This window comes from Harpia harpyja, chromosome 4 (genome assembly GCF_026419915.1).
Source record: "Harpia harpyja isolate bHarHar1 chromosome 4, bHarHar1 primary haplotype, whole genome shotgun sequence".
NCBI classification, from domain to species: Eukaryota; Metazoa; Chordata; class Aves; order Accipitriformes; family Accipitridae; genus Harpia; species Harpia harpyja.
The window spans coordinates 86,075,611-86,101,238 of record NC_068943.1 but is presented as its reverse complement, the minus strand read 5'-3'; the positions used below and the strand labels follow the sequence as shown (position 1 = coordinate 86,101,238).

General features: G+C 67.7%; 2 protein-coding genes across 4 annotated transcripts; both read left to right on the top strand.

The window, feature by feature from the left end:
- Positions 1 to 1,850: 1,850 nt before the first annotated feature.
- On the top strand, positions 1,851 to 20,920 carry LOC128140988 (signal transducer and activator of transcription 5B). 3 transcript variants are annotated; one of them, XM_052785499.1, is made up of 19 exons: positions 1,851 to 1,987; positions 14,509 to 14,649; positions 14,802 to 14,958; positions 15,044 to 15,133; positions 15,313 to 15,487; positions 15,564 to 15,694; positions 15,770 to 15,921; positions 16,004 to 16,159; positions 16,260 to 16,439; positions 16,597 to 16,684; positions 16,861 to 16,983; positions 17,155 to 17,247; positions 17,393 to 17,599; positions 18,050 to 18,144; positions 18,213 to 18,343; positions 18,991 to 19,161; positions 19,370 to 19,421; positions 19,838 to 19,945; positions 20,017 to 20,920. In XM_052785499.1, the coding sequence occupies exons 2-19, from the start codon at positions 14,522 to 14,524 to the stop codon at positions 20,141 to 20,143; spliced, it is 2,364 nt and encodes a 787-aa protein (XP_052641459.1). In that variant the 5' UTR covers positions 1,851 to 1,987; positions 14,509 to 14,521; the 3' UTR covers positions 20,144 to 20,920. The 3 variants fall into 3 exon arrangements, with proteins under 3 accessions (XP_052641459.1, XP_052641458.1, XP_052641460.1); XM_052785498.1 differs by lacking the exon at positions 1,851 to 1,987 and adding an exon at positions 8,454 to 10,104; XM_052785500.1 differs by lacking the exon at positions 1,851 to 1,987 and adding an exon at positions 8,455 to 10,104 and having other exon boundaries at positions 18,991 to 19,146.
- Positions 20,921 to 21,485: 565 nt separating this feature from the next.
- GHDC (GH3 domain containing) lies at positions 21,486 to 25,241 on the top strand. Its single transcript, XM_052785523.1, has 8 exons — positions 21,486 to 21,761; positions 21,848 to 21,978; positions 22,089 to 22,665; positions 22,934 to 23,117; positions 23,213 to 23,284; positions 23,420 to 23,553; positions 23,714 to 23,802; positions 24,152 to 25,241. The coding sequence occupies exons 1-8, from the start codon at positions 21,533 to 21,535 to the stop codon at positions 24,350 to 24,352; spliced, it is 1,617 nt and encodes a 538-aa protein (XP_052641483.1). The 5' UTR covers positions 21,486 to 21,532; the 3' UTR covers positions 24,353 to 25,241.
- The last annotated feature ends 387 nt before the right edge of the window (positions 25,242 to 25,628 follow it).

Sequence of the window (25,628 nt, the reverse complement as noted above, 5' to 3'; positions counted from 1 at the left end):
CGCTGCCTGGGAGGTGTTTGGTGTGGGTGGGCAGCTGTGCGAGAGCCCCTCAAGCTGTTTTTCTCATGGCCGCTGCCACCTTTCCGTGTTTGGGGGATGCCAGAAGAGCAGGCAGTGCCTCAGGTCTCCTTACAGCTCGTGGCAGCTCAGGAGAGGGAGACGCGCTGGTGCCTGTTCCCCTGCCCTCACTCTCAGCATCCTCACCCTGTGGTGCACCAGGCTGCGACAGCGCTGGGGACCCAGCCGTGGTGCGGACGTCGGCCGTGCACGTGGCCTCATGGCGTCACCCAGGGCCTGCAGCGGGAGAGGGCATCCAGATCCAAACAGGGGAGCCGCGCTCGTCTCACATGGAGGGCCCGGTGCAGTCGCTGGCCAGAGTCAGCACGAGGCAACGCCGGAGCCACGTGTGCAGCCGCCCGGTACCGCAGCGGTGAGAGAACAGGACGCCGGGGTCGGGGAACCCCGATCAGGCGCGTGCAGGGAGCCCACGTCTGGCACAGCAGGCGCTCGGCAGGAGACGATAAACCCCACGGACCCCGCGACACCGGGCCGGCACTCTCGTCCTGCAACGGCCCCGGGCGTCAGCTGCGGCACCGCCCAAACCTGGCTGTGCTCCTGCCGGGGCCGGTGGCCAGGTGCTGCACCCTGGTGTGGATGTACCTGCTCGAGTGGCTGCTGCCACGCCGGGCGGGCACGCGCAGGGATTAAGGAAACCTGACAGGGCTCTGTCATCGGGAGGTGGCTCGTGGCTGCTACGCTCGTCCCTGCTGGTCTCGCCTTTTGGATGACTTGTCCCTGGAGGCCTCTCGCTCCGGGAGCTCCCTGGGATGGCCGGCCCCACCGGCCCCACCAGTCCCACCGGCCCCGCTGCGTGGGAGCCTTTCCCTGCGAGCCCAGCCTGAGCACTGGAGCAGCCCTGGCGCCTGCCTGCCGTGTGCCCATGGCTGAGTTACCAGAAGGGAGGAAGCCTGTGGAGCCAGAGGGAGTCGGGGCGATGGCGTTACTCACCCTGCACTTGACGGGATGTGATTTCCTTTCCCTCCGCATACTCACATGCAAACCCCGGGCAGGGCCCACACTCCCATGGGAAACCTGTTCTCCCCAGGCGCCGGAGCCGGCGCAGCCTCTGCCCCAAGAGGTTCAGGGCGTGCGGGAGGCAGCCGAGGCCTGCAGGTAGTGCAGCACAAAGAAACCATTCAGAAATATTAATAGGGGCAACGGGCAGCATTCGCACCTTCGCCGCAGCCCAGCGGCTGTTGGGGATGTGCGGCAGAGGGTCTGGCCGGCACGCAGCGGGGTGGGTGGGTGGCTGCGGGGCTGCAGGGGAAGAGCTGTCCCGTGGGCAGGGATGGTGACAAACGAGGGGGAAACGGCCAGCGACGTGGGGGACCGGGGAGGATGTGGGAGAAAGGAGAGGTGCAGATGGGGGTCCCGGTGCCCGCGGGGGCTCCCGGCCGTGCCTGGTGCCGGGGACCTGGTCCCAGTGCCAGTGCCCGGTGCTGCGGTGGGCTCCCCCCGGTGCCAGTGCTGGTGTTGGAGTGGGATGCCCCAGGTGCGAGGGCCCCGTGCCGGTGCCCGGTGCCGGTGCTGGCTCCTGCCGCTGCCCGGTACCGGTTTGGGCACCCCCGCGCCCAGCACCGACGCCCGGTGCTGCTTTGGCCTTCCCCGCTACCCGGTGCCGGTTTGCGCCCCGCCGTAGCCGGTGCTGAAGCCCGCAACTGCTTCGGGCTCTGCCCGGTGCCGTTACCCGGTGCCCGGTGCCCGGTGCCGGTGGCGCGGCGGGGGCGGGCGGGGGGCGGTGCCGCGGGGGGGGGGGGGCGGTGCCGCGCGGGCCGGGCCGGGCCGGGCCGGGCGGCGGCGGCGGCGGGGGGGGGGGCGGTGCAGGCGGCGGCGGCGGCGGCGGCGGCCGGAGGGGGCAGAGCGGCGGCGGAGCCGAGCGCCGAGAGCCGCCGGAGCAGCGGAGCCGCAGCCGCCGCCGCGGCCGCAGGTAGGGACGGGCGCGGGGCCGCCATCGCCGCCGGGGCCGCTTTCGCTTTCTGCGGCCGGGGCGGTGGGCGGCGGGCCCGGGGCCGGGGGCACCTGCCCCGGGGGCGGCCGGGGCCGGGGGCTCGGGGCGCGCCTCGGCTGCCGCCCCCCGCCCGGCGGAGAGTGTTTTGGGCGTTTCGTAACTGCCGGCCGGGCGCAGCTCGGCGGCGGGGCCGGGCGCGGGGCTCTGCGGGGGCACCGGCCGGGCCCGCGGCCTCGCTGCGGGCGCCGGGGCCGCGCAGGTGCGGGCAGGGCCGCGGGCAGCGAGCGGGGCCGCCCCCGGCGCGGCGCTCCCCGGGGAGAAGGCGGCGGGGGCGGCCGCTGCGCGGGCCGGGGCGGGCGGCGGCGGCGGCGTCCCGGTGCCGCGGCGCATCCCGGGGCGGGGGCGCTCGTCGCCCGGCGGAGCGGGGCCGGTTCCCGCCGCCGCCCCGGGCCGGGCCGTGCCTGAGCGGCGGCCGCGGGGGGAAGCGCCGAAACCGGCGCTGCGGGGGCCGGAGTGGGGGGGATCGAGCCCCGAGCTCCAGGCCCGGGCAGGCGCGGGGGGCGGGGGGGCCCGCCGCGGGCAGCACAGCGGCCCGGGGCAGTGCAGCGGGAGCGGGGGTCCCGCTTGCCGGCCGTGGGACGCACGGCTCCACGCTGCTGGGCAGAGTGGAAGGCAGATGGAAAACGTTGCCCCGTGCGAGGCGGGAGCGGTGACACCCCGGGGGACTGCAGCGCCCGGTGGCCTTTCACCCAGCTCCTGCGCCGGCCGGGGCGCGGCCGGGCGATGGCGAGCCCCGGGGGAGCGGCGGCCACCTGTCCGGCGGGATACGGGAGCTGTCAGGGCTCTGTGCCCAGCCAGCCGGCCGCCAGGCTCACGCCAGGCCGGGCTCCCGGCAGCTCCTCACCATGACGCCGAGCGGCTCCGGGTCTCCAGTGCCCGGCTCGCGTCAGCGCTGGGGTGCGGGCACTGGCACTGCCGAGGGCTCCCTGGCTCTGCCTCTGCCTGAACTGCTGACGGCGGTAACACCTCCGATGTCAGCTGCAGCGCAGAGCTGGGGCCGTCGGTTCATGTGAACTCGCGGTGAGGCTTGGCAGGAGCCCCGTGGCAGAGGGCAGGGGACAGGCAGTGACAAGAAGCCATTTGTTCGTGGTGTTTGGGGTGCATTGCTGAGAGGTGCGGGGCACAGCACTGCTGCGGCGGGGCCGCGTGGCTCTCCTGTGGCAGGGACGTGGCACACGAAGTCCTCACAGCATGGGTCGCCTTGTTGCAGCAGAATGTTCCTGGCCCCAGGCTGGCTCGCCCTGCCAGCTGCCTGTGGCCAGCCCTGTGTCCCCAGTGTGCTCGTGGCCGCAGCCGGAGCTGCGTGAGCCCTAGCAGCCAGCATCCGTGGAGGCAGATAGTGCGTGCACCATAGGGTGGTCTGCAGAGCCTGTCCACCACTGTGGGCACCAGGGAACCAGCCCTGTGCCGCAGGAGCTTCGCCCCCTCTCCCCCCTGTGCCCCAACTTTGGGAGGAAGGCTCCGCGCCCGTTGTGGGGAGCGTGGCCCTGCGCTGGTGTGGGAAGGCTGGCTGCTGTTGTGGTGCTTCCTTGGTGGTGCTTTCGAGCCAAGGTTTGCCATCATGCTTTGACAGCTTTGTACCAGCGCAGCGATCCTGCACTGGAGGGAGGTTTGCTTGAGGCCCAGCACTGAGCCTGGCTCTGCCCTGTCTGCGTGGCACTGGGTGAGGGGGAGGCGTTGGGGGTGTCGGGGTCACCTGCCCGCAGATGGCTGCAGCAAGCCCTGATGGTCCCGCAGATGGCTGCAGCAAGCCCTGATGCTCCCGAAGCTGTCGGGATCTCGACCTGAGCTGACGTGGCCCCTGGATCCCCAGGGTGCTGGACGGAAGGATGGAGGCTGTCTCCCTGGGTTTTATAACCTTCCCTGGGGAGCGGGGCTTGTCCCCGGGGCCAGGGAGGGCCGTGCTATGCTGTGCCGCGTGTGCGGCCACGTGGAGGAGGAGCTCTTGGTGCAGGTTGAGAGGTGCCAACAGCCTGTGCCCGGGGACACGGGAGAGCCCGGCTGGGAACGGGGCGTGACGGGCGGCTGTCACCCACTCTACGTTCTGTGGCAGTCTGATAGTGTCCTCCCGCGGGGGGTGTTTGCCCCCCTGGGCAGTTGTCACTACAGCCACCTTGCTGGCTTTGGTGCACCTGCCTTGTCCTGAGACCAATGCTTCGGGGCAGGACGAGGGGTGCTGGCACCAGTGCTGGGGATGGGGAGCTGCAGCTGGGGATGCTCGGCGCGGGTTTGCATGGAGCCTCTGGAGGGACCTTCCCCTCTTGCTGCAGGGGAAGTGCTGACTCCAAAGCGGCTGTGAGGTCTTCGCCGTGGGGTTTCCCAGCTCTCTCTCGAGTGATAGCAAAACTCAGATACTCTGCTTGCGAAAAATCCCTGCTCCTTGTACCCCTCCACGGCGTGGGTGGTGGGGCAGCGAGTAGTGACTGTGCTGCGCTGAGTACAGTAAAGCGGCCCCGTCAGCTGGGAAATGACTTTCTGGTTTGCAGGGAATTCCTGTAAGCCGGGCTGTGCTCGACAGGCTTCACGGCAGCCCTGGGGAGCCGGCGGGCGCCTGGGCCCGGCAGGACAGCGTGTGGGTTGAGCAGGACCTCCCTCCCGTCGGCATCCCCTGGGTGCCTGTGCTGGGGCCCCTGTCCCTCTGCCCAGTGGGGCTGCAGCGGCTGCCGGCTTCCCACCGCGTGGCTGTGGGTGCTGCCCTCGGAGCAGCCTCTGCATTATGGGGTCGAATGCACCGTGGTGGTGGCTGCTGTGGGGGAGCCAGTGCAGGGCTACGTGTGCTGGGGGATGGAGGCAGGGGCTCGCCGGTCCCTACCTTGCCGGGACGGGTCAGAGCTTGGCTCCGTGGCTGCGCAAGCGGCTCCAGCCTGGGAGGCTGTGCCGGCTGCTGGCTCTGGGGCTCCAGCATGCTCCAGGAGAAGTAGCCTCGACAGCTGTAATGTTTCTGTGGCATGCCTTTCCTTTCATGGGGTGTCTATTTTGCAACCCCCAAGTGTTTTGATCCCGGGAGGAAGGGGGTGGGGGTGTTTACCCTGGCACCGCGTGGTCTGTGCAGGGATCCAAGCGGTGCTGGGCATGCCTGAATTTTACATGCAGCAACAGTTCTAGCAACATCTGCTGGCTGATAAAAGGTAGGCTGCTGCGAACCGCTTCTCCCGCCGCGTTGGGAAATGTCGAGGGGGAGGCACACATGCGAACACGGCTTCCTGGCCGATAGGGCTGAGCTGACTTGCTGATAAAGCAGAATCCACCCATCTAGCTGCACCAGAGGGGCCGGGAGCGTTGGCTGCTCTCAGGTGGGCGCGCTTGGTGCCCTGCGTTTCCCCTAGTGCCAGCTCCTGCTTTCTGCCAAGCTGGAGAGCGATGTGCTGCTGGGTGGCTTCTCGCCGGGCTCGGGGAGCTGCAGTGGTATAGCCAAACCATAATATAGTCACAACTCGCTCCCTGTTCGGTCACTGGTGAGTTTTGCAATCTCTATTTTCGCTGCAACTTCGTGTCTTCCTGTTGTTATGAGATGTAAATGCTGGTTTATAGCGCAGCTCTGCCAGGGAGGGAATTGGGGAAAAGGCTGGTGCTGGGGCAGAGCTCGAAGAGCTGGCGCAGCATCAGCACAGCCCTGGCAGCCGAGCGGCTGAGTGCTGGGTGCATGCTCTGTCTGACTTTTTGTCCCTCTCACTTGATGGCTGTCTGCAAAGCTTTTAGTAGAGAAAGAGGCAGTTTTCACTGGCGGCATATCTGAGCCCCTCGCACCGGCTAAAACAGCTGTAAAATGATCTCTGTCTTATTTGGTGGTGTTAACATGCGGCCCTGGCGCTTTTGGGCTGCAGCTCAGGGTGGCACAGTTGCCCTGGCCCGGCATGCTCCGTTTATAACCCCATTAGTCACCTGAGCCTTTTGGAAACGCTTAGTTGGGGCACTCGTGGTGCAGCTGGGAGGCCGGTGCACTGCTTTGCTCTGGCACCGCCAACGGCTGCTGCTGCTCCTGGGGCTGCAGAGCATGTCCCAGGGTGAGGAAAGCCGAAACCCAGCTCTCCGACCCCGACATGTTTGTGTGCTTTGGGGATGAGTGCTGCGTTTAACCCCGGGCCAGGCTTGACTGTGAGGTTTACCCACTCTGAATGAGAATTTGTTGCAGAAACCATTGGTGGTTTGGTTTTTCATTCCCATTCTGACTAGTCCACCCTCCTGCCAGCATCCCTGGGTGTCTGCATGCCCCCTCTTCCAAAAACAAGGCTTTACCCTCCCTCCCTTCCGCTCTGCTGATCTGGTGTGAGAGCATCTCCCTGCGCAGAGCTGCTCCAGCTGCTGGGGCACGAACCCCAGCAGCTGCGAATGGCCTGGAGGGGCAGAGTGTGGTGCGGGATGCAGGGGCTGCTCCACGGGGACCTGCCTGTCCCACGCATCAGCTCCTCTTAGTGCCTGACAGCACAGGGCTTGGGCCCTGCCTGCCCGCCCGCCGTGGCGGGAGGCTGTGATGCCCAGGAGCAGTTTTCCTGTTGACCGGACACGTCACTGGGCTGTTGGCCTGCACTGGTGGGATCCCGGCGCTGTGCCGCATTGTGCTGCTGAGCCTGCCCTCGGGCAGGGGTGATGGGGTGCTGCTGGGCTGGGGCACCTGCGAGGGCTGGCAAGGCTGAGCGCTGCAAGCATTTTCCCAGGCACCATGCAGGCTCCATGCCGGCAGCACCCGGCGTCCCTCATTGCCCAAGCATCCTTGTGTGCAGCTGGGTGCTCGCGGCCTGCGTTTGGTGTTTGCTACTGAAGACGGGTGTGAGGGTCTGCAGAGTGGGTCCTGCGCGTACCCTGCGCTGTCTCGCAGCGTGGTCGGTGCCTCTTCCCCGGGCAGGGTGGTCGGGCAGGGCAGTGGGTGCCCTCAGGGTGCTGGCGTCCCTCTGCCTGTCCCTGCTCACCGGCTGTCCCTGTCCTGCCCCAGGTGCCCGTGCCATGGCGCGCAGGCTGGGCTGGTCCCGTGGGACTGCCGAGCCAGCAGCGGGGGAGGCTCCTGGACCGTCTCCCCTGTCCCGTGGAGAGCACGAGCGTGGTGTCGGCCGGGGGGGGATGGATGCAGCTGGAGCGGTGCAGCCGGTGCCTGTGCTGCCTGCATCTCCCATGGCCCACCTGGGTCCTGCTCTACAAATCCAGCCTGGCCGGTGACTGGATTAGTGCGATTGTGTGCACTCGCTGGAGCGTGGCAGATAAAATGAAATTGTGTCTCCAGACCCCAATTGGCACTAATTCGACACTGAAATGAGCTTAATCCTCAGGTCCTTCCGACCAGCCCATCCCTCCTGGGCTGGTGCTGGTCTGAGCAGGGATTAGCAGCGAGCCCGGGGCTGCGCTGGAGGCAGCCTCAGTGCTGGGGGCTAGTGCGGGACCCTGGGGCTGTGCCAGGGCATCTGTGGGGTCCCTGGGAGGTGGCTGTTCTCCTTGGCTGGTTTGTTGGAAGGGCCAACTCAAGGATGAACTGGCCGGCAAGGGTGCGGGGGCTTCTCTCTTGTCCCAGATCTGCCTGGCCTGTTCCTATGCCTGAAGCTGCCGCCCCATCCTTGGGGGGGCATCGCTGGGATCCTGTCACCTCCCTGTCCTTCCCCAGGTCTGCGTCTGGGGTGATGCCTCTTCCCTCCTGGGGTGGAGGATGGGGACTGGAGCCGGACCCTCTCTGCTGGGCTGGAGCAGGCACGAGGGCAGCGTGCGAGTCCCCAAGGGGCTGCACCTCCTGCAGGCAGGTGCTTCGCCCTCAGCGCGGTGTTACAGGGCGTTGGGGTGGGTCGTTATTATTGTGGAGGAAAAATACCTTCATCAAGTGTCCCAGCACATGGCGGCTGCGCATCCCCTCCTGGGTGAGGTCTGGTGCCTGCCCAGAGCCAGGATGCTGCGAGTCGGCAGTGGCTCCGTGCCTGCCCCGGCATTTCCCCATGGAGCCCGGGGGAAGCCCTGGGACCCCAAGGCGCTGGAGCCGGCAGCTTGCTGCCACGCCAGCCCCACAGCCGTTAATTCAGCTGCTTGGCCCCAGGGAGCCGGGAGTAATTAAAGCTCTGCCCCAGCCTCTCTAATCCTGTCTGTGGGCTTACAGCGGGGATAGCACCAGCGCTGGCGGGGATTGGGCTCCCTGCGGCGGATGTCCCGCAGGATCCACGCTGGACTTTTGCCCGTGGGGGCCAGGTGGGTGCTGGGCTCTGCCGGTGGGGCTGCGTGGAGTGTCCTGCCCACCAGTGCCTGGCTTCTGCTCCGGCACTGGCTGCCTGCATCTGTCCGGGTGGGCAGGCTGCCTGCACTGCGCTGCCCTGCTCTGCTCAGCCCCCAGCCCCCCCGGTGCCCAGACAGGCCCCCGTTGTTCCTGTGCAGCCGCAGGGTCCGGCACAGCCAGCTCGTTGTGCTGGGGCCAGGCGGGTGGTCCTGGGCGCCCAGTTCCCTGTGCGGTGGGGCAGGCTTGCCTTGCTGGAGCGACCCCAAGGGATGGGGCTGGAGACGGGTGGTGCTGGGGTTGGCCCTCCTGCGTGCGCTGCAGCAAGCTTGGCCAGGGGGGTGGCAGCGTGGCCGCGGCCCCCCTGCTCTGCCGTGGGGACCTGGGTCCTGCTGGTGCTGGTCCTGCTACATGCTCGGCGTTGGAGGGAATCCTGCCGATGCCAGGGCAGCGCCTGTGTCTGGCTGCAGCTGCCCCAGGGTGGCTCTCGGTGCACCAGGGTGGTTTTTTCTTGAGGTCCCAGCCCCTGGATTCGAGGGATTTTGCTGGGATTTCATTGGGTATTTTGGTGGTTTTGGTTTGACGCAAGTTTCTGGGCCTCTGTGGTTGGAAGGGAAAATCTGAAGAGGGGAGAAGAAACGTTCCCAAGGGTGACAAATGTCAATGGGCAGGTACAGCCCCAGGGCTGTGGGGTGAGCTGAGCTGCAGGCAGCCACTGGCCCTGAGCCCCCCCGGGCACTTGGGCGGCAGTGCTGGTCCCCAGCTGAGGCGTCTCCATCTGAGTGCGGGGCCATTTTCTCCCTGGGCAGCATCAGGCCACGCGTGGGGTTTCCTTGTTCCTATAACGATGCGAGTTCTCCATTTTTGGCTCCCAAAGTTGCCGGGACGCCCGGCTGGTCCCAGCACTGCCAGTCCCATCTCTGCCCGCCGGCTGTGGGGTCCATTGCCTCTGCCCCTGGGGGGGCACGTTGTGTTTCCAGAGCCGGCCATACCTCTTCCGTGAGCCCTGTGGCTCCCGGCCCCGGTGGTTTCCAGCGTGGGCCAGGGGCTCTGGCGGGCCAGGATGGTTGGCTGCCTCCTCCCCGATGACCACCGGGGCAAAGCCATCGGCTGCCACCGCTCTTCTGCAGGAGACAAACAAAACCCATCAAAGCACCGAGCTTCTAGAAGGAGCTCGCCTCCTGCGCCGGGCGGGCGCTGCCGCCTCCTAGCCGAAAGCTGGAAACCACAGGCAGGCGTAAAACAGGCGAGCCGCCCCATTCCCAGCACCGTGGCCGTCTGCGCCGGCTTCGCCGTTCCCTGCCGCCTGCCAGCCCCGGCCGGCAGCTCCGAGCGGGGCCAGGGGGTCCGGGGGCTGCTCGCCAGCACCCCGGTGTTCCCAGTGCAGGCAGTGCCGTGTGCCGGCGGGGGTGGCAGCGGAGTCGGGGCTGCAGGTGAGTCCGTCCCGTCTCCCCCCACGCTGAGCTCCTGCATCGGTCCCTGGGGTCCCGTCCCTGCGGCAGGGCTCAGCCCCACTGACCTTCGGGGGCCGGAGGCTGTGCCTGGCTCCGGCACCGGCGAGGCGTGTGGGGCTGAGCGCGGAGGGGGTGCTCAGCCCCGCTCCCTCGGCGGGCACCGTGCACACAGCAGTGGCAGAGGAAGCTGCCGGCAGCCTGGGGCTGGCTGCCCTGCGCAGGCAGCTGACATTTTGGAAGGAAATAGCTGCTCTCCGCTCCTTCCTGTAGCGCGCAGCCTGCGAAACGGCTGCCCTGGGAGCCCGGCTGTGCCGGCAGCGCCCGCCTGGAGCCGTGGCCGGGCTGCCCCCGGGGCCGGGACGCCGGAGCGGTGCGTGGGGCAGAGCGGTGCCCGACCCCGGGTGAGTGTGGCTGCGGGATGGGGCACCCCGCACCAAGCTGGGGCTGCGGTTCCAGTGCCCCGAGGAGCTGGGAACCGTGCCGAGCCCTGGGGCTCTCTGCCAGACCCCGCCAAGCCCGTGCGTGGGGGAGCCCCTGGCTGGGGTGGCCCTGGGGCTGTGGGGTCCGTTGGGTGGGTGCGGAGCCCTCTGTGACCCCCGGCTGTGGGGCAGGACGTGGCGCGCAGCAGCGCTTGCTGCTTGCAGCTGGCAGGCCCACGTGTGAGGGGGGGGGGGCTGAGGTGTGGGGGTCCAGCTGAGCAGGGCTGTCGGGCTGCCCAGGGGCTTCGGCAGGTCCCCTGGGGTGAGCCGGTGCGGGCAGGGGGGTGAGCCGATGTGGGCAGGGGTGTGGGGTGAGTGTCTGTGTTGGGGGATCCGGAGCCCGTCTGTGTGTCGAGCGGCTGCTATCCGCTGCCAGTACTGCTGTTCCCAGGGCACGGCTGGGGGCCGGATCCTGCCCCAGAGGGAGCCTGCTTGGGGCTGCCCTTCTTGGGGGATGCCGGACACCCTCCCGCCGGGGCTGTCGGGGGGGGCAGGATCAGTGCTGGCTGGGGCAGGACCGGAGCGCCCTGGCAGCACCGGCCGTGGGGTGTGCAGGGTCCAGCCCTGTGGCCACAAGCGAGGCCAGCTCTGACCTGGAAGCGATCGCGAGCTCCCGGAGGTGCCGAGAAACCACGTGTCCGTGTGTTTACTGCGGCGGGAGGGGGCATCTGCAGCGGGCGCAGGGCTGCTGCCTGCCGGAGCCCAGTGCCGGGGGGAAGTGCCATGCCCTTGCCCAGGGCAGGGTCCTGCTCCGGAGACCCCCAGGCAAAGGGCAGCGCGGGAGCCACCGTGGCAGAGGGGCCGCGTGGGGCAGGCGCGTGGGAGCGGGGGGATTGCGGCCAGAGCCCTTTGCCGTGGCTCCCCCAGGGCTATGCCGGGCTCTCGGCCCCCGCAGGGATGGGGCTGAGCAAGGGGCTGCAGGCAGGGGCTGTGGCAGCGCCGGGGCAGGGGTGTCCTGCCCACGAGGAGGTCCCCAAGGTAGCCGTGCGCTGCGAGCGTCCCGTGGCTGTGTGCAGCGAGCATCCTGCGAGCATCCCGCAGCGGTGCGCGTGCCAGCCCCTGGGCGGGCGCTGCCCGTGTTTGGGCTTTGCCGTGCCCGTGGCACGTGGGAAGGCGCCGCTGCCGGCCTCGCCCCATGAGGCATTTCCCTCCTTTTGTCTGCCTGCGGACGTGCTCCGGCTGGCTCTGGCTTTCCTGCAGCTTGTGACTCGGCGCTGGTGCCAGCGCCAGCCGCTGCCACAGCCGGGAGGTGCCACCGCTCCTGCCCCCAGCGGTGCTGCTGCGGCTGTGGCCCTTCCCCGGTGTGGTCGTACTGGGTCCCCTGGCCCCAGCGGTGCTGCCAGCCTCTCCCCTGCTGCTGCCTCTGGCCCTCTGAGAGCCCCTTTTAGGTGGGTTTTGCCCATTTTGCAGCCGGTCTAGCGGTGCCTCCCCATCGGGAGCGGGGCTGTCAGACGCAGAAGCAATGACCGCTGGCACCTTCCCTGCCCACGCTGTCTCTGCAGGGCTGGGGTCCCTCTCCAGGACACTTTTCCTACCTCCAGGAGGCTGCCGTGTGCGCCGCTTTGCAGGTAGTAAGTCACCGGTGGGTGCATTGCTGTGGCTTGTTGAGTTGCTGCTGGTTAACCAAGCTGCAGTAATGGGTGGGTTATAGCTCACTGCCAGCAAGTAAATGCAAAGTAGCTTAAACCACTGCAATTATCTGTCTCTTGCAGTTGTTTGAGTGCACGTGTAGCCAGTGGCTGCAGCACGGCTGACCCGTGGCAACGCGTGACGCTGCAGCAGCACCACTGCCCATCCCTGCCGGGGTGCGGGAGCCGCAGCGAGCGTCGTGGCTGGTGGGGTGGGGATGGCATTGGGGGTGGGCAAATGCCGGTGGGCTGGAGCGGACCTCAGCTGCCCAACCCTGGAGAGGTTTTCTGAGCCGGGTGGCTGCGGGGCTGGGGCAATGCACCGGCGGGGGGAGCACGAGGAGAGAGCTGGTCCCTGGACGTGGGGGCGAAACCGTCCCAGGGCTCCAAGGAGGTCCGTGCGAGCGCTTGCGTGGGGCAGACGGCTGTGCCACCGAGGAGCATGGTGCTGGGCATGGACCAAGGCAGGGCACTGGCTGCCAGCAGCCGGCTGGACGCAGGAGTGCAGGGCTGCCCGGAAAGGCTGGTGGCTCCGGCTGCGCTGTGGGACCGTGGTGCTGCACCTCTTGCTGAAGCAGAGCTGTTGCCCCAGCCTTGCTGGGTCTCGTGGCCAGAAAGCCTCATTTGCTTATGGCAGGTGGCACTGGTGACTTTTGCTGGGGCGCTCGGGGTGCCCTGTGGCCCTCGGGGAGGTTTGGTTTGTCAGTCTGCGGGTGAGACATGGGAGACAAAAATGAGGTGCTTGGAGAAGTGCCTGCTGTTGGATTGGGGATTCTGCTGGAGGTCGAGTCCAAGCCTGGCACAAGTGGTTTTTTTTTTTTGGGGTGTGCTTATCCCCTGGGGTAGTGTGGCCCCGGGGATGGCCCTGCCTTCAGTCAGGGCACGCACCAGGTGAGCCATGCTGCCATCGGCCCCTGCATGGTCTCCTTGTAAAGGCTGATGTGATGCTGGCTCACCTTCTGCCACACACCCCGGCAGTGATGCTCATGCTCCCGCTCCCAGGCCAGCGCCGGCCAAGTGCGGTGTCTGCCGGCTCACCGCAGCAGCAGCCTGAGACTCGTTGCTTAACAACATGCTGGAGTGGAATAGGAAGTGTTTTGTCACCGCGAGATGGGAAGAGATCACCATTTTCCCAATAGGCAGGGCAGCATTTGTTTGCTCTGTGTCCATGCGGATGTCCCCGCTGCTCTGGGGACTTCGGCTCTTTGTGGCGTGGCCGTGGCTGCTCTCCTCTGCTCTGCCGGGGCAGTGGTTTTCGCCAGTGCCCCTTATCAAGTGTCCGCAATTTCTAACTGCCAGCGCGCGCGTCCTGCTGTCGGCCATCCTGCCTTCCCTTCCCCTCCTCGCCTGCATTTTTATGCCTCCCCAGGCCCCTTCTTGCCAGCAGAATTTCCAACTCGGTGATTTCTGTGAATGTGGAAACGTTCCTCCCTTTTTATAGGGGAAAAATTCATTTTTAGCCAACTCTCGGTTATTGTTCCTCTTCCTGCGCAGGGGGCGGGTGCGCAGGGCTCGGGGGCTCCAGCCACGGCTGCTCTGCTTGGACCTGCTGCCGCCGCCGTCCCCTGCCGTGTGCTCCCCTGGCGTGTGTCCCTGCCTGCGGGACGGCTCCGGCTGCTTTTGGAGCCCCTCAAGCCACCGGGTATTTCTGAGGCCGAACAAAGCACTTCGGGGTGGGAGGGAGGCACAGCCCCCGCCGGTGCGGTCTCCCGCTGCTTGTCATCGTCCAGTGCAGTAACTGGATCCCGTCCCGGTCACCCAGCCTTGGGACACAGCCCAAGGCCTCGCGCCCCTGTGTGGCACCTCTGCGTGATACTAAATCCCAGGGTTTGGGTGTGAGTGTGTGTAAATGCGATTTATTGCTGCATTCTTGGCTCGGAGGGGCTGCGAGCCCCCCAGGCCCTCCCTTACGGCTCACCATCGCATCACCCTCAAAGACTCGACGGCCAGGTTGTTTTTCCAGGTCCCGCCAAGCCACAGGTGTAACTGCGGCAGGGGACGCTCTGGCTTTTTATAGGTGCCGTCCTTTCTCGCTGCCCCGTGTGAGCCGGGGCATCAGAGCCGCGTGGCGGGTGGGATCTGGCAGCGCTCCTGCACGGAGCCAGAGCCGCCCCAAAACTTGCTTTGGGAAGCTCCGAACTCTGTCCGGCGTCTCCCTGCGGCAGCTGCGGGACTGTGGACCCGCCAGGATCTGCAGTGCCACGTGGGCCCTCGGGGCCGGGTCTGCTCCTGCCTGTCCGTCTGCCGGCGCTGCCAGGGTGTGGGCAGGAGCCGGGGCGAGCGCAGGGGGGGCCTCCGCTCTGCGTCACCCTGGATTTCTCACCAGCCCTCCCCCCGGCCCCGTTTCCTCATTTGCGTGGCCAGCGATGGCTGCGATCCTGCGGCGCAGCAAGGGGAAATGATTACCATGTGGAGAGGCAGCGCAGAGGCATGTTCGTGGCCCCAGACCCCCCCCAGGGCTCTTCCTAGAAAAGAGAGGGTGACTCAGAGCCAGGGTCCCCTGCTCCCCCCACACCTCTTCCTTCGGTAGCCGGAGGCGGCTCCAGCAGCACTGGAGAACTTGGAGGCTCCTGCAAAGGGCTTTGGGAACCTGGAGGAACCTGCAAAGGGCTTGCAGGGGCAGCCAGGGCGGGACCCCCACCCGCAGCGCAGCGCCCGGCCCGGCCGCGGTGCCCTGACGAGCCCGTCTCCGCGGCAGGTGGTGGTGAGCCATGGCGGTGTGGATCCAGGCGCAGCAGCTCCAGGGCGAAGCCCTGCGGCAGATGCAGGCGCTCTACGGGCAGCACTTTCCCATCGAGGTGCGGCACTACCTGTCGCAGTGGATCGAGAGCCAGGCATGGTAGGTCAGCGGGGTCCCCGTCCCTGTGGGGGATGCTGGGCTTGGCAGCACCTGCCCCGGGGGTGCCGGCAGGCACCCCCCCCCTCTGCCAGGGACCCCCCCATGCGGGGCCGGGGCTGCCCTGACGCCGCCGCTCTGCTCCGCGCACACAGGGACTCCATCGACCTCGACAACCCCCAGGAGAATGTGAAGGCGACGCAGCTGCTGGAGGGGCTGATCCAGGAGCTGCAGAAGAAGGCAGACCACCAAGTGGGCGAAGATGGCTTCCTGCTGAAGATCAAGCTGGGGCACTACGCCACGCAGCTGCAGGTGAGGGGGCGGCCGCGGGTGGGGGCCGCAGGGCCGGGGGGTGTCCCTGCCCCGTGCCCACCTCAGGCCGCCACTCTCCCTGCAGAACACGTACGACCGGTGCCCCATGGAGCTGGTGCGCTGCATCCGGCACATCCTCTACCACGAGCAGCGGCTGGTGCGGGAGGCGAACAACGTGAGTGGGGGCCAGGGAGCAGGGCCCGGCAGGGTGGGGGGGATGCTCAGAGGCTCCAGTACCGGGATGATGGGAGCAGCCCTGAGGCAGGGGGTGCTCGGGGTCCCCGCTGCCCCCAGCACCCAGGGGCATGGGGAGGGTCCCCTTGCCGCGCTGAGCGCTCCCTGTGCCCCGTGCAGAGCCCCTCGCCGGCCGGCTCCCTGGTGGATGCCATGTCCCAGAAGCACCTGCAGATCAACCAGACCTTCGAGGAGCTGCGGCTCATCACGCAGGACTCTGAGAACGAGCTCAAGAAGCTGCAGCAGACGCAGGAGTACTTCATCATCCAGTACCAGGAGAACATGCGCCTCCAAGGTGGGTGGGAGACCGGGGGCTGACAGGGGCCGGCATGCTGGCAGTGCCGGTCCTAACACTGCGCCCCGTCCCCCAGCCCAGTTCTCCCAGCTCTCCCAGCTGGGCCCCCAGGAGCGCCTGTCACGGGAGACGACGCTGCAGCAGAAGAAAGCGTCGCTGGAGGCCTGGCTGCACCGGGAGGCCCAGACACTACAGCAGTACCGCGTGGTGAGTGCCGCTGCCCTGGCCCCGTGCTGGCTGTGCCACCATCCACGTGCCCCATAACACCGTCCCGCCTTGCAGGACCTGGCCGAGAAGCACCAGAAGACGCTGCAGCTGCTGCGCAAGCAGCAGACGACCATACTGGATGATGAGCTGATCCAGTGGAAGCGTCGGCAGCAGCTAGCGGGAAACGGGGGTCCCCCTGAGGGCACCCTGGACGTGCTGCAGAGCTGGTGGGTGCTGGCGCCGGGCGTGCCTGGCAAGGCGGGATGGGGTACTGAGGCCTGGCACGGTGCTGAGCCCCGCTCCCCCCAGGTGCGAGAAGCTGGCGGAGATCATCTGGCAGAACCGGCAGCAGATCCGCCGGGCTGAACACTTGTGCCAGCAGCTGCCGATCCCGGGCCCGGTGGAGGAGATGCTGTCGGAGCTGAACGGCACCATCACTGACATCATCTCTGCCCTGGTGACCAGGTAGCGGTGGGGGCCCGGCTCGGCTGAGGCATCCGGCAGGGTGGGGGGGCCGGATTGGGGCTGCTCTGCCTGCCTGCCCCTGATCCCCGTGCCCCCCCAGCACCTTCATCATCGAGAAGCAGCCCCCCCAGGTGCTGAAGACACAGACTAAGTTTGCAGCCACCGTGCGGCTCCTGGTGGGGGGGAAGCTGAACGTGCACATGAACCCCCCCCAGGTGAAGGCCACCATCATCAGTGAGCAGCAAGCCAAGGCCCTGCTGAAGAACGAGAGCACCCGCAAGTAATGCCCAGGGAGCTGGGGGGTGTGCTGCGGGGGCGGGGACGGGGCTGCTGAGGCAGTGGGGAGCAGGAGCTGGAGCTGGGGGCGCGGGGGGGCTGCACCTCACGCGGGCTCCCAGCCCTGGTGATCACCCTGACCCTGTGCGTTCCTGCGGCAGCGAGAGCAGCGGGGAGATCCTCAACAACTGCTGCGTGATGGAGTACCACCAGGCCACGGGGACGCTCAGTGCCCACTTCCGCAACATGGTGAGTGCCCCCGGCCCCCCACTCCCGACGCTCGCGCCCACCCCCCTGTCCCCCCTTCGTGTTCCCCCGTGTTCACCCCTCGTATCCCCATCTGTGTTGCATTCCCCCTGTGTTCACCTCGGTGTCCCCTCGTGTCCCCATCCGTCGCCCCGTGCTCACCTCCCGTGTCCCTGCAGTCCCTGAAGCGGATCAAGCGCTCGGACCGCCGTGGGGCTGAGTCTGTGACGGAGGAGAAGTTCACCATCCTCTTCGAGTCACAGTTCAGTGTTGGTGGCAACGAGCTGGTCTTCCAGGTGAAGGTAAAGCCACCAGCCACGTCCCCTCTGCAGGGCTTGGGCAAGCTGTGGGCATCATGCCCACGGGTGTGGGGCTGGGCTGGGGCCACGGGGTGCCTGTGCAGGCCAGGGGTGCCCACGGGCGATGCTCTGGCGGTGCCCCACAGCCCGTCCCGGTCTCCTTCCTCCCGGCAGACGCTGTCCCTGCCTGTGGTGGTGATCGTGCATGGGAGCCAGGACAATAATGCCACAGCCACCGTGCTCTGGGACAACGCCTTCGCCGAGCCCGTGAGTGCCAGCGCCATGGTGGGGCAGGACAGGCCCCGTCCGCCCCGGGGGTGCGGCAGGAGTTGGGCTCAGTCTTCTGGCAGGGATGCGCCAGGAGGCGGCAGGCAGAGCTTGGTGCTGACCCTGCTCTGTGTCCCCCCCCCAGGGCCGCGTGCCCTTCGCCGTGCCTGACAAGGTGCAGTGGCCCCAGCTCTGCGAGGCGCTCAACATGAAGTTCAAGGCAGAGGTGCAGAGCAGCCGCGGGCTGACCAAGGAGAACTTGGTGTTCCTGGCGCAGAAGCTCTTCAACAGCACCAGCTCCCACCTGGAGGACTACAGCAGCACCACGGTGTCCTGGTCCCAGTTCAACCGGGTGAGTGGGCTGGGCTGTGTGCCAGGAGAGTCGTGGAGCCCCGAGGTCCCACCGTGCTCTGGGATGGGCTTCGCTACACCTGCAGTACCAGTGCTCGTGCCGGGGGGCTGGATGGGACACATCCCTCCCAAGGAGCCGTTTCTTGCTGGAGTGATGCAGAAACGAGATGCCTGTCGGCTGCAGCGGGGCGGGAGGTGTCACCTCCCTTGCTTGAAGGGACCCGGTGCTCTAGGCCCCGCAGACGGGGTCCGTGTTCTTGGGGAGGCATTGCTGGTGCTCCCCTGGGGCTGTGCTGCCTGGCCAGGCTGACCTGCGCCTGGTTCGGCAGCGCTGGCGGGCATCCCACAGTCCAGGTCCCCAAGTCTCCGCTGCTGCGCCAAACGCGTGTGCTGTTCAACAGCAGCTATCAGGCTGGAGGCAGGAGTGCTCATTTTCTGGCGATTTCAACAGGAAAACCTGCCCGGGAGGAATTACACCTTCTGGCAGTGGTTTGATGGGGTCATGGAGGTGCTGAAGAAGCATCTGAAGCCACACTGGAACGACGGGTAAGAGCCGCCCTGCCCGACACTGCCCGGCCCCGAGACCCCCGGCCCTGACACCCCGCTCTGCCTAGGGCCATCCTGGGCTTCGTCAACAAGCAGCAGGCGCATGACCTGCTCATCAACAAACCCGATGGGACCTTCCTCCTGCGGTTCAGCGACTCGGAGATTGGCGGCATCACCATCGCGTGGAAGTTCGACTCCTGTGAGTGCATGCCGAGAGCTGGCACCCCCCCAGCCCCACTGTCCCTGGCCCCAGCCTAGGACTTGCCCGTCTCGTGCCCACGGGGCCGGTGCTGCTGCTCCGGCACCTCCTGTCTCGTCTGGGCACTGGCACTGCTGCAGCTTGGCTGCCCTACGGCAGCTGTGGCCACATCCAGCCCAAGTGCTGGTGTTGGTGGGGAGAAGGGACTGGGTTAAACCGTCCGACCCAAGTCCCTTTGGGGCTGTACAAAACGCAGCGACTCCATGGTGCTTCCTGGTTCAGTGGGTTTGCACGGGTTGCCTGACCCTGTGCAGCAAGTCTGCACGTTACTGTTCTTCATAAGAACATCCTTCGGAGGGTTGCGTGGCTGAGGAGCACTGCAAAGCCCCGCGGAGCCCCGCTGCAGCCGGGGGGACCTGCCCCCCATGTGTCTGGTTGAGGCCAGACTTGCTTCGAGTTCACTGTGCCTCCTGGCTGATCCCGTTTCCTGGTGACCTGTGTTTTGTCCTTAAATGTTGCCGGGGGAGGGATGCAGCGCAGGAAATGCCATCTGATGTTCAACGTGATCTCACAGCCTGCATCCGGAGTGGAGCTGGGAGCCACCGGCGGCTTTGGGCATCACCGTGGTCCTTGCTCTTTTCTTCCAGCTGAGAGGATGTTCTGGAACCTGATGCCTTTCACCACCAGGGACTTCTCCATCCGCTCCCTGGCCGACCGCCTTGGGGACCTCAGTTACCTCATCTACGTGTTCCCTGACCGGCCCAAGGATGAGGTCTTCTCTAAGTACTACACGCCGGTTCTCTGTGAGTCCACGCCAGGTAGCGCTGCCCCTTCACCCCACGCGCGTCCCTCTCCCTCGTGCATCTGACTGGGGTAGAGCCGGGGCTCACAGCATCCCTCCGCCCCGACGCTGCATCCAGCCCCACGGGGGCCCTGCAGCTGGCTGTGTGTGAGCCCCCAGCCTCACCGCAGGCTTGCAGCATGCACCAGCAGCTCGGGGCCTTAGCGTTGCCTTCTTTCCTCTAGCTAAAGCCGTGGATGGATACGTGAAGCCACAGATCAAGCAAGTGGTGCCAGAGTAAGCCTGACCCTGAACGCAGACCCTGGGCAGTCCCGTGGGATCAGCCCCAGCAAGGTGGCTGGGGTGGCCGGCAGCCCAGGGCACCTCTGCTTTCGGGCTCCGGCACCACCAATGGCCACGTTGGTGCTGAGCCGGTGCTGGAGGCCGAGGCACGTGGGCCCGTGGCCAAGGCAGGGCTGTGTGTTCCCTGGGAGGGCAGGTGCCCCACTCGCCGTGCTGCCCTCCAGCGGGCTGGGGCTGGGGACGCCACACATTGTTGCTGTTTGTGGGTGTGGGGTTTGGGTCCCCTGCCGGCACCCTGCCAGTCTCGGGAGATGCCGGTCCGAGGTGATGGGAAGTCCCAGAGTGCAACATCTCCCCGGGGGAGCCTGTCCGGTCCCCTGCCAGCGCTCACAAGCCCCCCGTCCCCACAGGTTCGTCAGCGCATCAGGTGATTCTGCCCCCGGAGGGGCCACCTACATGGACCAGGCTCCCTCGCCCGCCGTCTGCTCCCAGCCCCATTACAACATGTATGCCCAGAAGTAGGTATCGCATCCCCTGTCTCTGTCCCGCCATGGCTGGTCCTCCCCGCCTCACCCCCTGCCTCCCGCAGCCCCGACACCGTGCTGGACCCCGAGGGAGACTTTGACCTGGATGACACCATGGACGTGGCAAGGCATGTGGAGGAGCTGCTGCGGCGCCCTATGGACAGTCAGTGGATCCCCCACGCCCAGTCGTGACGGGCGGGTGCCCGGCCCCCCGGCCCCGGCCCTGTGGGGACTGTGCTGTGTTCATGTCTCTGTGCCAGGGGGGGTGGCGGGTGGGCCCTGCCCCGGAGATTTGCTCTGTGCTGCCCCGAAACGCAGGCTGGCGTCCGGCTCTTTGGTGTTTATGCCCTTGTATAAACGGCAGCGGATTTGTCGCATGGTTTTCCTGTATGTTCCTTTTAAGAGGCCCAGCTTCGGCTTTCCGCTTCTGCAAGCACCGGCCCCGCAGCCCCCCTGCTCCCCGTCAAGGGGCTGCTCGGGGCGGGGGCCGGGGGTCCGGCCTCGGGTTTGCTTTCGCAGTCGTCACTAAGAATGTACGTGTCGCCTTCTTGTTCTACCCCGTGGCTCCGTTCCCAGGGGGTGTGTGGGCGCACCAGGCTCTGGCATGGGGTGGGGGTGGGGGGGGGGTAAGCGGGGCTCCCCCCTGGCCCGTGCTGGCACACTGCTCCACAGCAGCAGGGTCCCCTCCCGGACCTCGTCTCCTCCTCTGGTCCCCTAAGGATGCGGGACCCCCTTTGGCTCCTGGCCTCAGTGTCCCCTGCCAGAGCCGGTGCAGCACGAGGGAGACAGGGCGCGAGGGCACCCAGGGAGGGTGGCCAGGCAGTGTGGGTGGTTTGGGGGGAGCGGAGCCTTCTGCCTCCCCACCCCCCCGCCTCTCCCCTTGCCCTGGCCAAGAAGTTCTGGGGTCCTGGCCATGTTATTTTTCTATCACAGAGTAAATAAAGCACGGAATATTTTTATAACACAAAAGCTCTGGGTTTCACGTGTGTCTTGGGGAGGAGACAGGTCCCTGCCCTGGGCGGGGGGGGGGAGCCCCTGGGGCCAGGGGTGGTGGGCGAGACGGGTGGCCCTGTGTTCCCCAAGCTCTGGGTGACACACAGCAGGTGAGTGGTGGCCCAGTGCAGGGTTGGGGTACGTGTCCCCATGTCCCTTCCCCAGTGCAGGGGGCCGGGCCTCCACCTGCAGCCCCCGGGTCCTGGGAGTGTGCCCGGGCAGCGGGGGGGGGCGGCCGGGGGGTGCAGCTGGGGACGTTTTCCCGGGGAAAAAAACAAAGCAAACCAGACACTTACACTATTTTTTTAAAAGAAGGAGCTTGCTTTTGCCGAGGCGTGAAGAACGGCGGGGGCTTGCTCTCGGGTTTTAATTGCGCTTTAATTCGCCGCTGGGCGGGGGGGCGGGGCCGCGTCGGGTTGTTGGCAGAAATGAGAAAATGAAAATAAAAATAAAGGCGGAGCTGACGAGGGGGGGGGGGGCGGCGCCGGTCGCGGTCATTCCCCGTCATTTCTGCCGGAGGCGGAATAGCCGCGGGGGGGGGTCCCGGGGCCTGGGTCCTTGCTCGGGGGCGGCGGCGGGCGCCCCGGGATGCTGCCGGCGGTGGCGGTGGCGGTGGCCGTGGCCGTGGCCGTGGCCGTGGCCGTGGCCGTGGCCGTGGCGCTGCCCGCCGCCCCCGCGCTGCGGCACCGGCTGTCCCGCTCCGCGCTGCGCCGGGCCGCGGGCTGGTACCGGCGGCGGCTGGAGCTGCTGGGCAGCGAGGTGCGGCTCAGCCAGGAGCGGCGGCTGCGGCGGCTGCTGCCCGCCGGCACGGAGCGCGGTGAGAGGGGGGGCGGCGGGGGATGGGCGGGGGGGGGGGGGGGGTGTCCGGGGGTCGCCCCGCTCAGCCCGCGCCTCTCCCGGCAGGCTCGGAGGCTTTCCGGGAGCGTCACCCCCTGGGACAGAGCTGCCCCGAAGGGGCGCCGGGGGGGCAGGTCCCCCCGCTGCGCCCCTGGGCTCTGCTCCGCAGCTGCTGGGGCACCGACCCCCCTCTGCAGGTACGGGGGGCGGCCGACGGGGCAGGGAGGGGAGCGCGGGCACCCCGCGGGCACCCCACTGCACCTCCGCCCGGGTCTGCCCCACCTGACCCCCGCCTCTCCCCGCGCAGGGGTCCCTGCTCTACCTGGATGCCCTCCGCACCGCCTTCCCGCAGGCCCTGGCCCCCCGGGGCACGGCCCTGCTCTCCTGGGCGCCCGGCCGCCCCCGCGCCCCGGCGGGCTGGCCCCTGCCCACCCTGTACTGCACCCCGGCCGAGGCGGGCGCCCTGCCCTCGCGGGCCGCCGCTCTGCGGGTGCAGCTGCTCTTTGCCCTTCAGGCGCGTGCCCTGCGGGTGCTGGAGGCCGGGCTGGCCGCCGAGCTGCACGACACGCTGGCAGCCCTGCGCGCCGGCTGGCCCGAGCTGGCCCAGGACCTGGCGCTGGGCAGGCTGAGCCCCCAGCCCGGGCTGCCCGAGGACGCGCGGGGCCGGCTGCAGGCGCTGCTGGCCCCCGACGCCGCCCGGGCGGCCGAGCTCCGGGCCGAGTGCGCCCGCGGCTTCGAGGGCATCGTGCAGCGCCTGTGGCCGCAGCTGGAGGTGGTGGTGGTGGGGACGGCACGCGGCACGGAGCAGCTCTACTGCGACGCCCTCCGCCAGGCCGACTGCAAGGGGCTGCCGTTCTACTGCCCCTTCTACTGGGCGGCCGGAGGTGAGTGTCCCCGGTGTGGGGCTGTCCCCATGGTCTGGCCTGGGTGCACAGGGGGAACCGCGGCTGTACGGCAGCACAAACTCCCCCTGCCCCCGCAGGCATGGGTGCATCTCTGTGCCACATCCCTCCCTGGAGACCTGCCTGCTCTCCAAAACCGGCTCTGTCCTGGCACCGGCTGAGAAGTCCCCCTTGGAGGGGGGTGAGGCTGCGTGGGCAGAGATGGGAGGGTCTGGGGGGCTCATGCTGACACACGCTGCCCTCTGCCCAGCCCTGCTCGGTGTGAACCTGTGGCCGGAGGAGCCAGCGCCCCGATTCCTGCTGTGCCCTGACTGGGCTTTCTATGAGTTCCTGCCCTGCCCGGCCGAGGAGGAGCCACGGACAGTGCTGCTGGGCGAGCTCTGGGAGGGACGCGAGTATGGGCTGGTCCTGACGGCCTGGCCGGGAGAGTACAGGTGCCTCCTCGCTGCTGCGGTGGTCTGGGGGTCACATCTGCCCCAGCCCCACGTGCCTGGCACCGGCCCCCCTCATGGTCCCCCTGCCCACGCAGGTGCCGTGCCGGGGAGGTGCTGAGGGTGACTGGCTTCCACAAGCAGTGTCCCGTGGTGGAGCCCGTGCGCAGGTGAGGACACCCCAGCTCCCACCCCTCACCTTGGGGGGGGCTGTGTGGGGGGCCCTGTGCTGGGCAGGATCCGGATGGGATGGTGCCGGTGGCACCCCTGGCACGGGGCACCCACCCCGGCCCCCTGCACCGCAGGGAGAGCCAGGCCCTGAGTGTGCGGGGCGAGAGCATCCCCGAGGAGCGGTTCTACCGGAGCCTGTGCCGCGCCGTGGGCATGTGGCCGGGCGCTCGCCTGGTTGACTACGTCTGCGTGGAGAGTGCCCTGCTGGGTGAGTCCCCCACAGAGCTGCCCGAGTCCCCCCAAAAGCGTGGCCAGCGCTGCCCGGAGCTCTGCCGGCCCTCCTGCACCCTGCTCGGCCCTGGATTGCCTGCACCCGGCGGGGCTGGGGGCTGCAGGCGGCTTTAACGTGCTCGCCGGTGCCGCTGCAGGTGCCTCCTCGGGGGCCTGCGCCCCCCACTACGAGGTGTTTGTGGAGCTGCGGGGCCTGCGGGACCTGTCGGAGGGGCAGCGCTACAAGGTGAGGGGGATGCGGGCTCTGCTCCGGGGCAGGCCCCCGCAGGCAGGCAGGCAGAGCCCTCTGCCTGCACCCGCTGCCTGCACCCGCTGCCTGCACCCTGCCAGCCGGGCGGGCGAGGCGGGGGGGTGGCCGCAGCCACGCGGTGGCGGTGCTGGCCCGGCAGCCTCTGCGCTGCCGGGATGCTTCGCTGCGGGGGCTGGGGGGGGATGGCTGGGGGGCACGGGCAAAGCCCGGCCCTGCCCGGGGTTGGGGAGCTGCAGCCGCCGGCGGGGCCCCGGGCACGGCGTTGGCGGCTCGGCTGGGACAGCCGGTGTCGGACCGGCGCGGGCAGCCTGCCCTCTCTCTGCAGCTGGACCAGTGTCTCCAGGAGGATTTCCCCATCTATAAGTCCTTCCGCTTCAAGGGCAGCATCGGGCCCCTGCGCCTGCACCTGGTGGGGGTCGGGGCCTTCGCCCGGCTGCGGGAGGCGCTGGGCTCCCCCCTCCCCATGCCCAGGGTCCTGCGGGAGGAGCGGCTGCTGCAGCTCATCCAGAGCACCGTCATCTCCTAGGGCAGCCCGGGGGACCCGCAGCCCTCCCGTCCCTGGGGTTCGCTTGGCGTGCGCCCGCCGGGGAGGGAGCGGGGCCGAGTCCCTGGTGGGGGACGAGGGTGCCCAGCCCCGGAGGGTTTGGCTGAGCGGAGAGGATGGAATCGGCGAGCTCGGCTGTGCCCCTGCTCCGCAGCGGCAGCAGGTGCCGGGCACCGGTGGGCATCGCGCTCGGTGCTGCCCGCAGGGATGGAGCGGGACGTGCGGCACACCCCAGCCCTGGCACCGGCCCCAGGCACTCGCTAGCAGACCTGGCCCTTCGCCAGGCTGTTCTGGGTGCAGGGTGGGACCGTGGGCGCTTGTGAGTGTCACGGGGGCAGCTGGGTCCGGCTGCCAGTGGCCACGGCTCGCCCCTCTCTGCTGGGTGCCTTGGCAGTGCCTGCAGGCAGCCACAGCAGAGCGGGTGCCCATGCCTTACCCGAGGGACGCCTCGGCCATTACAGCCCATGGCTGGTGTGGGGGGCACAGCGGAAAACCTCCCCAGGAGCAGGAGGAGCTGCAGAGCTTCAGGCCCGTGCAGGAGCTCAGCTCATCCCTGCGCTGAGCTCTGGGGCCCTGTGGCATTTTGTCCCCTGGCAGGGACACCGCGGGCAGGGACACCGCAGGCAGGGCACAGGGTGGCCGGTGGTGGCAGGTGCCAGCTTCTGCAGAGCAGCCTCTCCGCCGGGCTCCAGTGCACGTCCGCTGGTTTAGGAAACAATAAGTTCCAGCAAGGGCTGCTTTTAATGTTTAAAAAAAACAGAAGCAAAATAAAGGAGGATTACCTCTCAAAAATAAATAAAGGGCAGCGCTCCGGGATTGATTTTTTTATACTATTATTTTTAATCCTCATTAAAGACATTTCTTGATGACAGCCCTGACTGCTCTGGTGGTTGAGAAGTTGCTGTAATTTCCTCGGGGTCCTGGGGAAGGGGCAGCCATGAATATTTAACCAGTTCAGCATCTGGCTGGGGCTCTGGGAGCGTCTGGCCGTTTGTGTCTTTGAGGCATGAATGTACCAGGCGGGAGGGACTGGTCTTTTCCCCTCCTGCTTGTTGAGGTTTATTTTGAGGGCTAGTGAGCCGCGGTGCTTGGGGAACCTGCTGTGTGGGCAGCTGCTGCCCAGGGTGGGGGCAAGCCAGGCCGCTGGCAGAAGACAATGTCTTGAACAAGATCCACACAAAGCATCTGCCCCGGTGCAGCCAAAACCTCTGCCAGGGATGGAAACCGGGCTAAGGCCCCTTCCCCCCATACCTGCCAG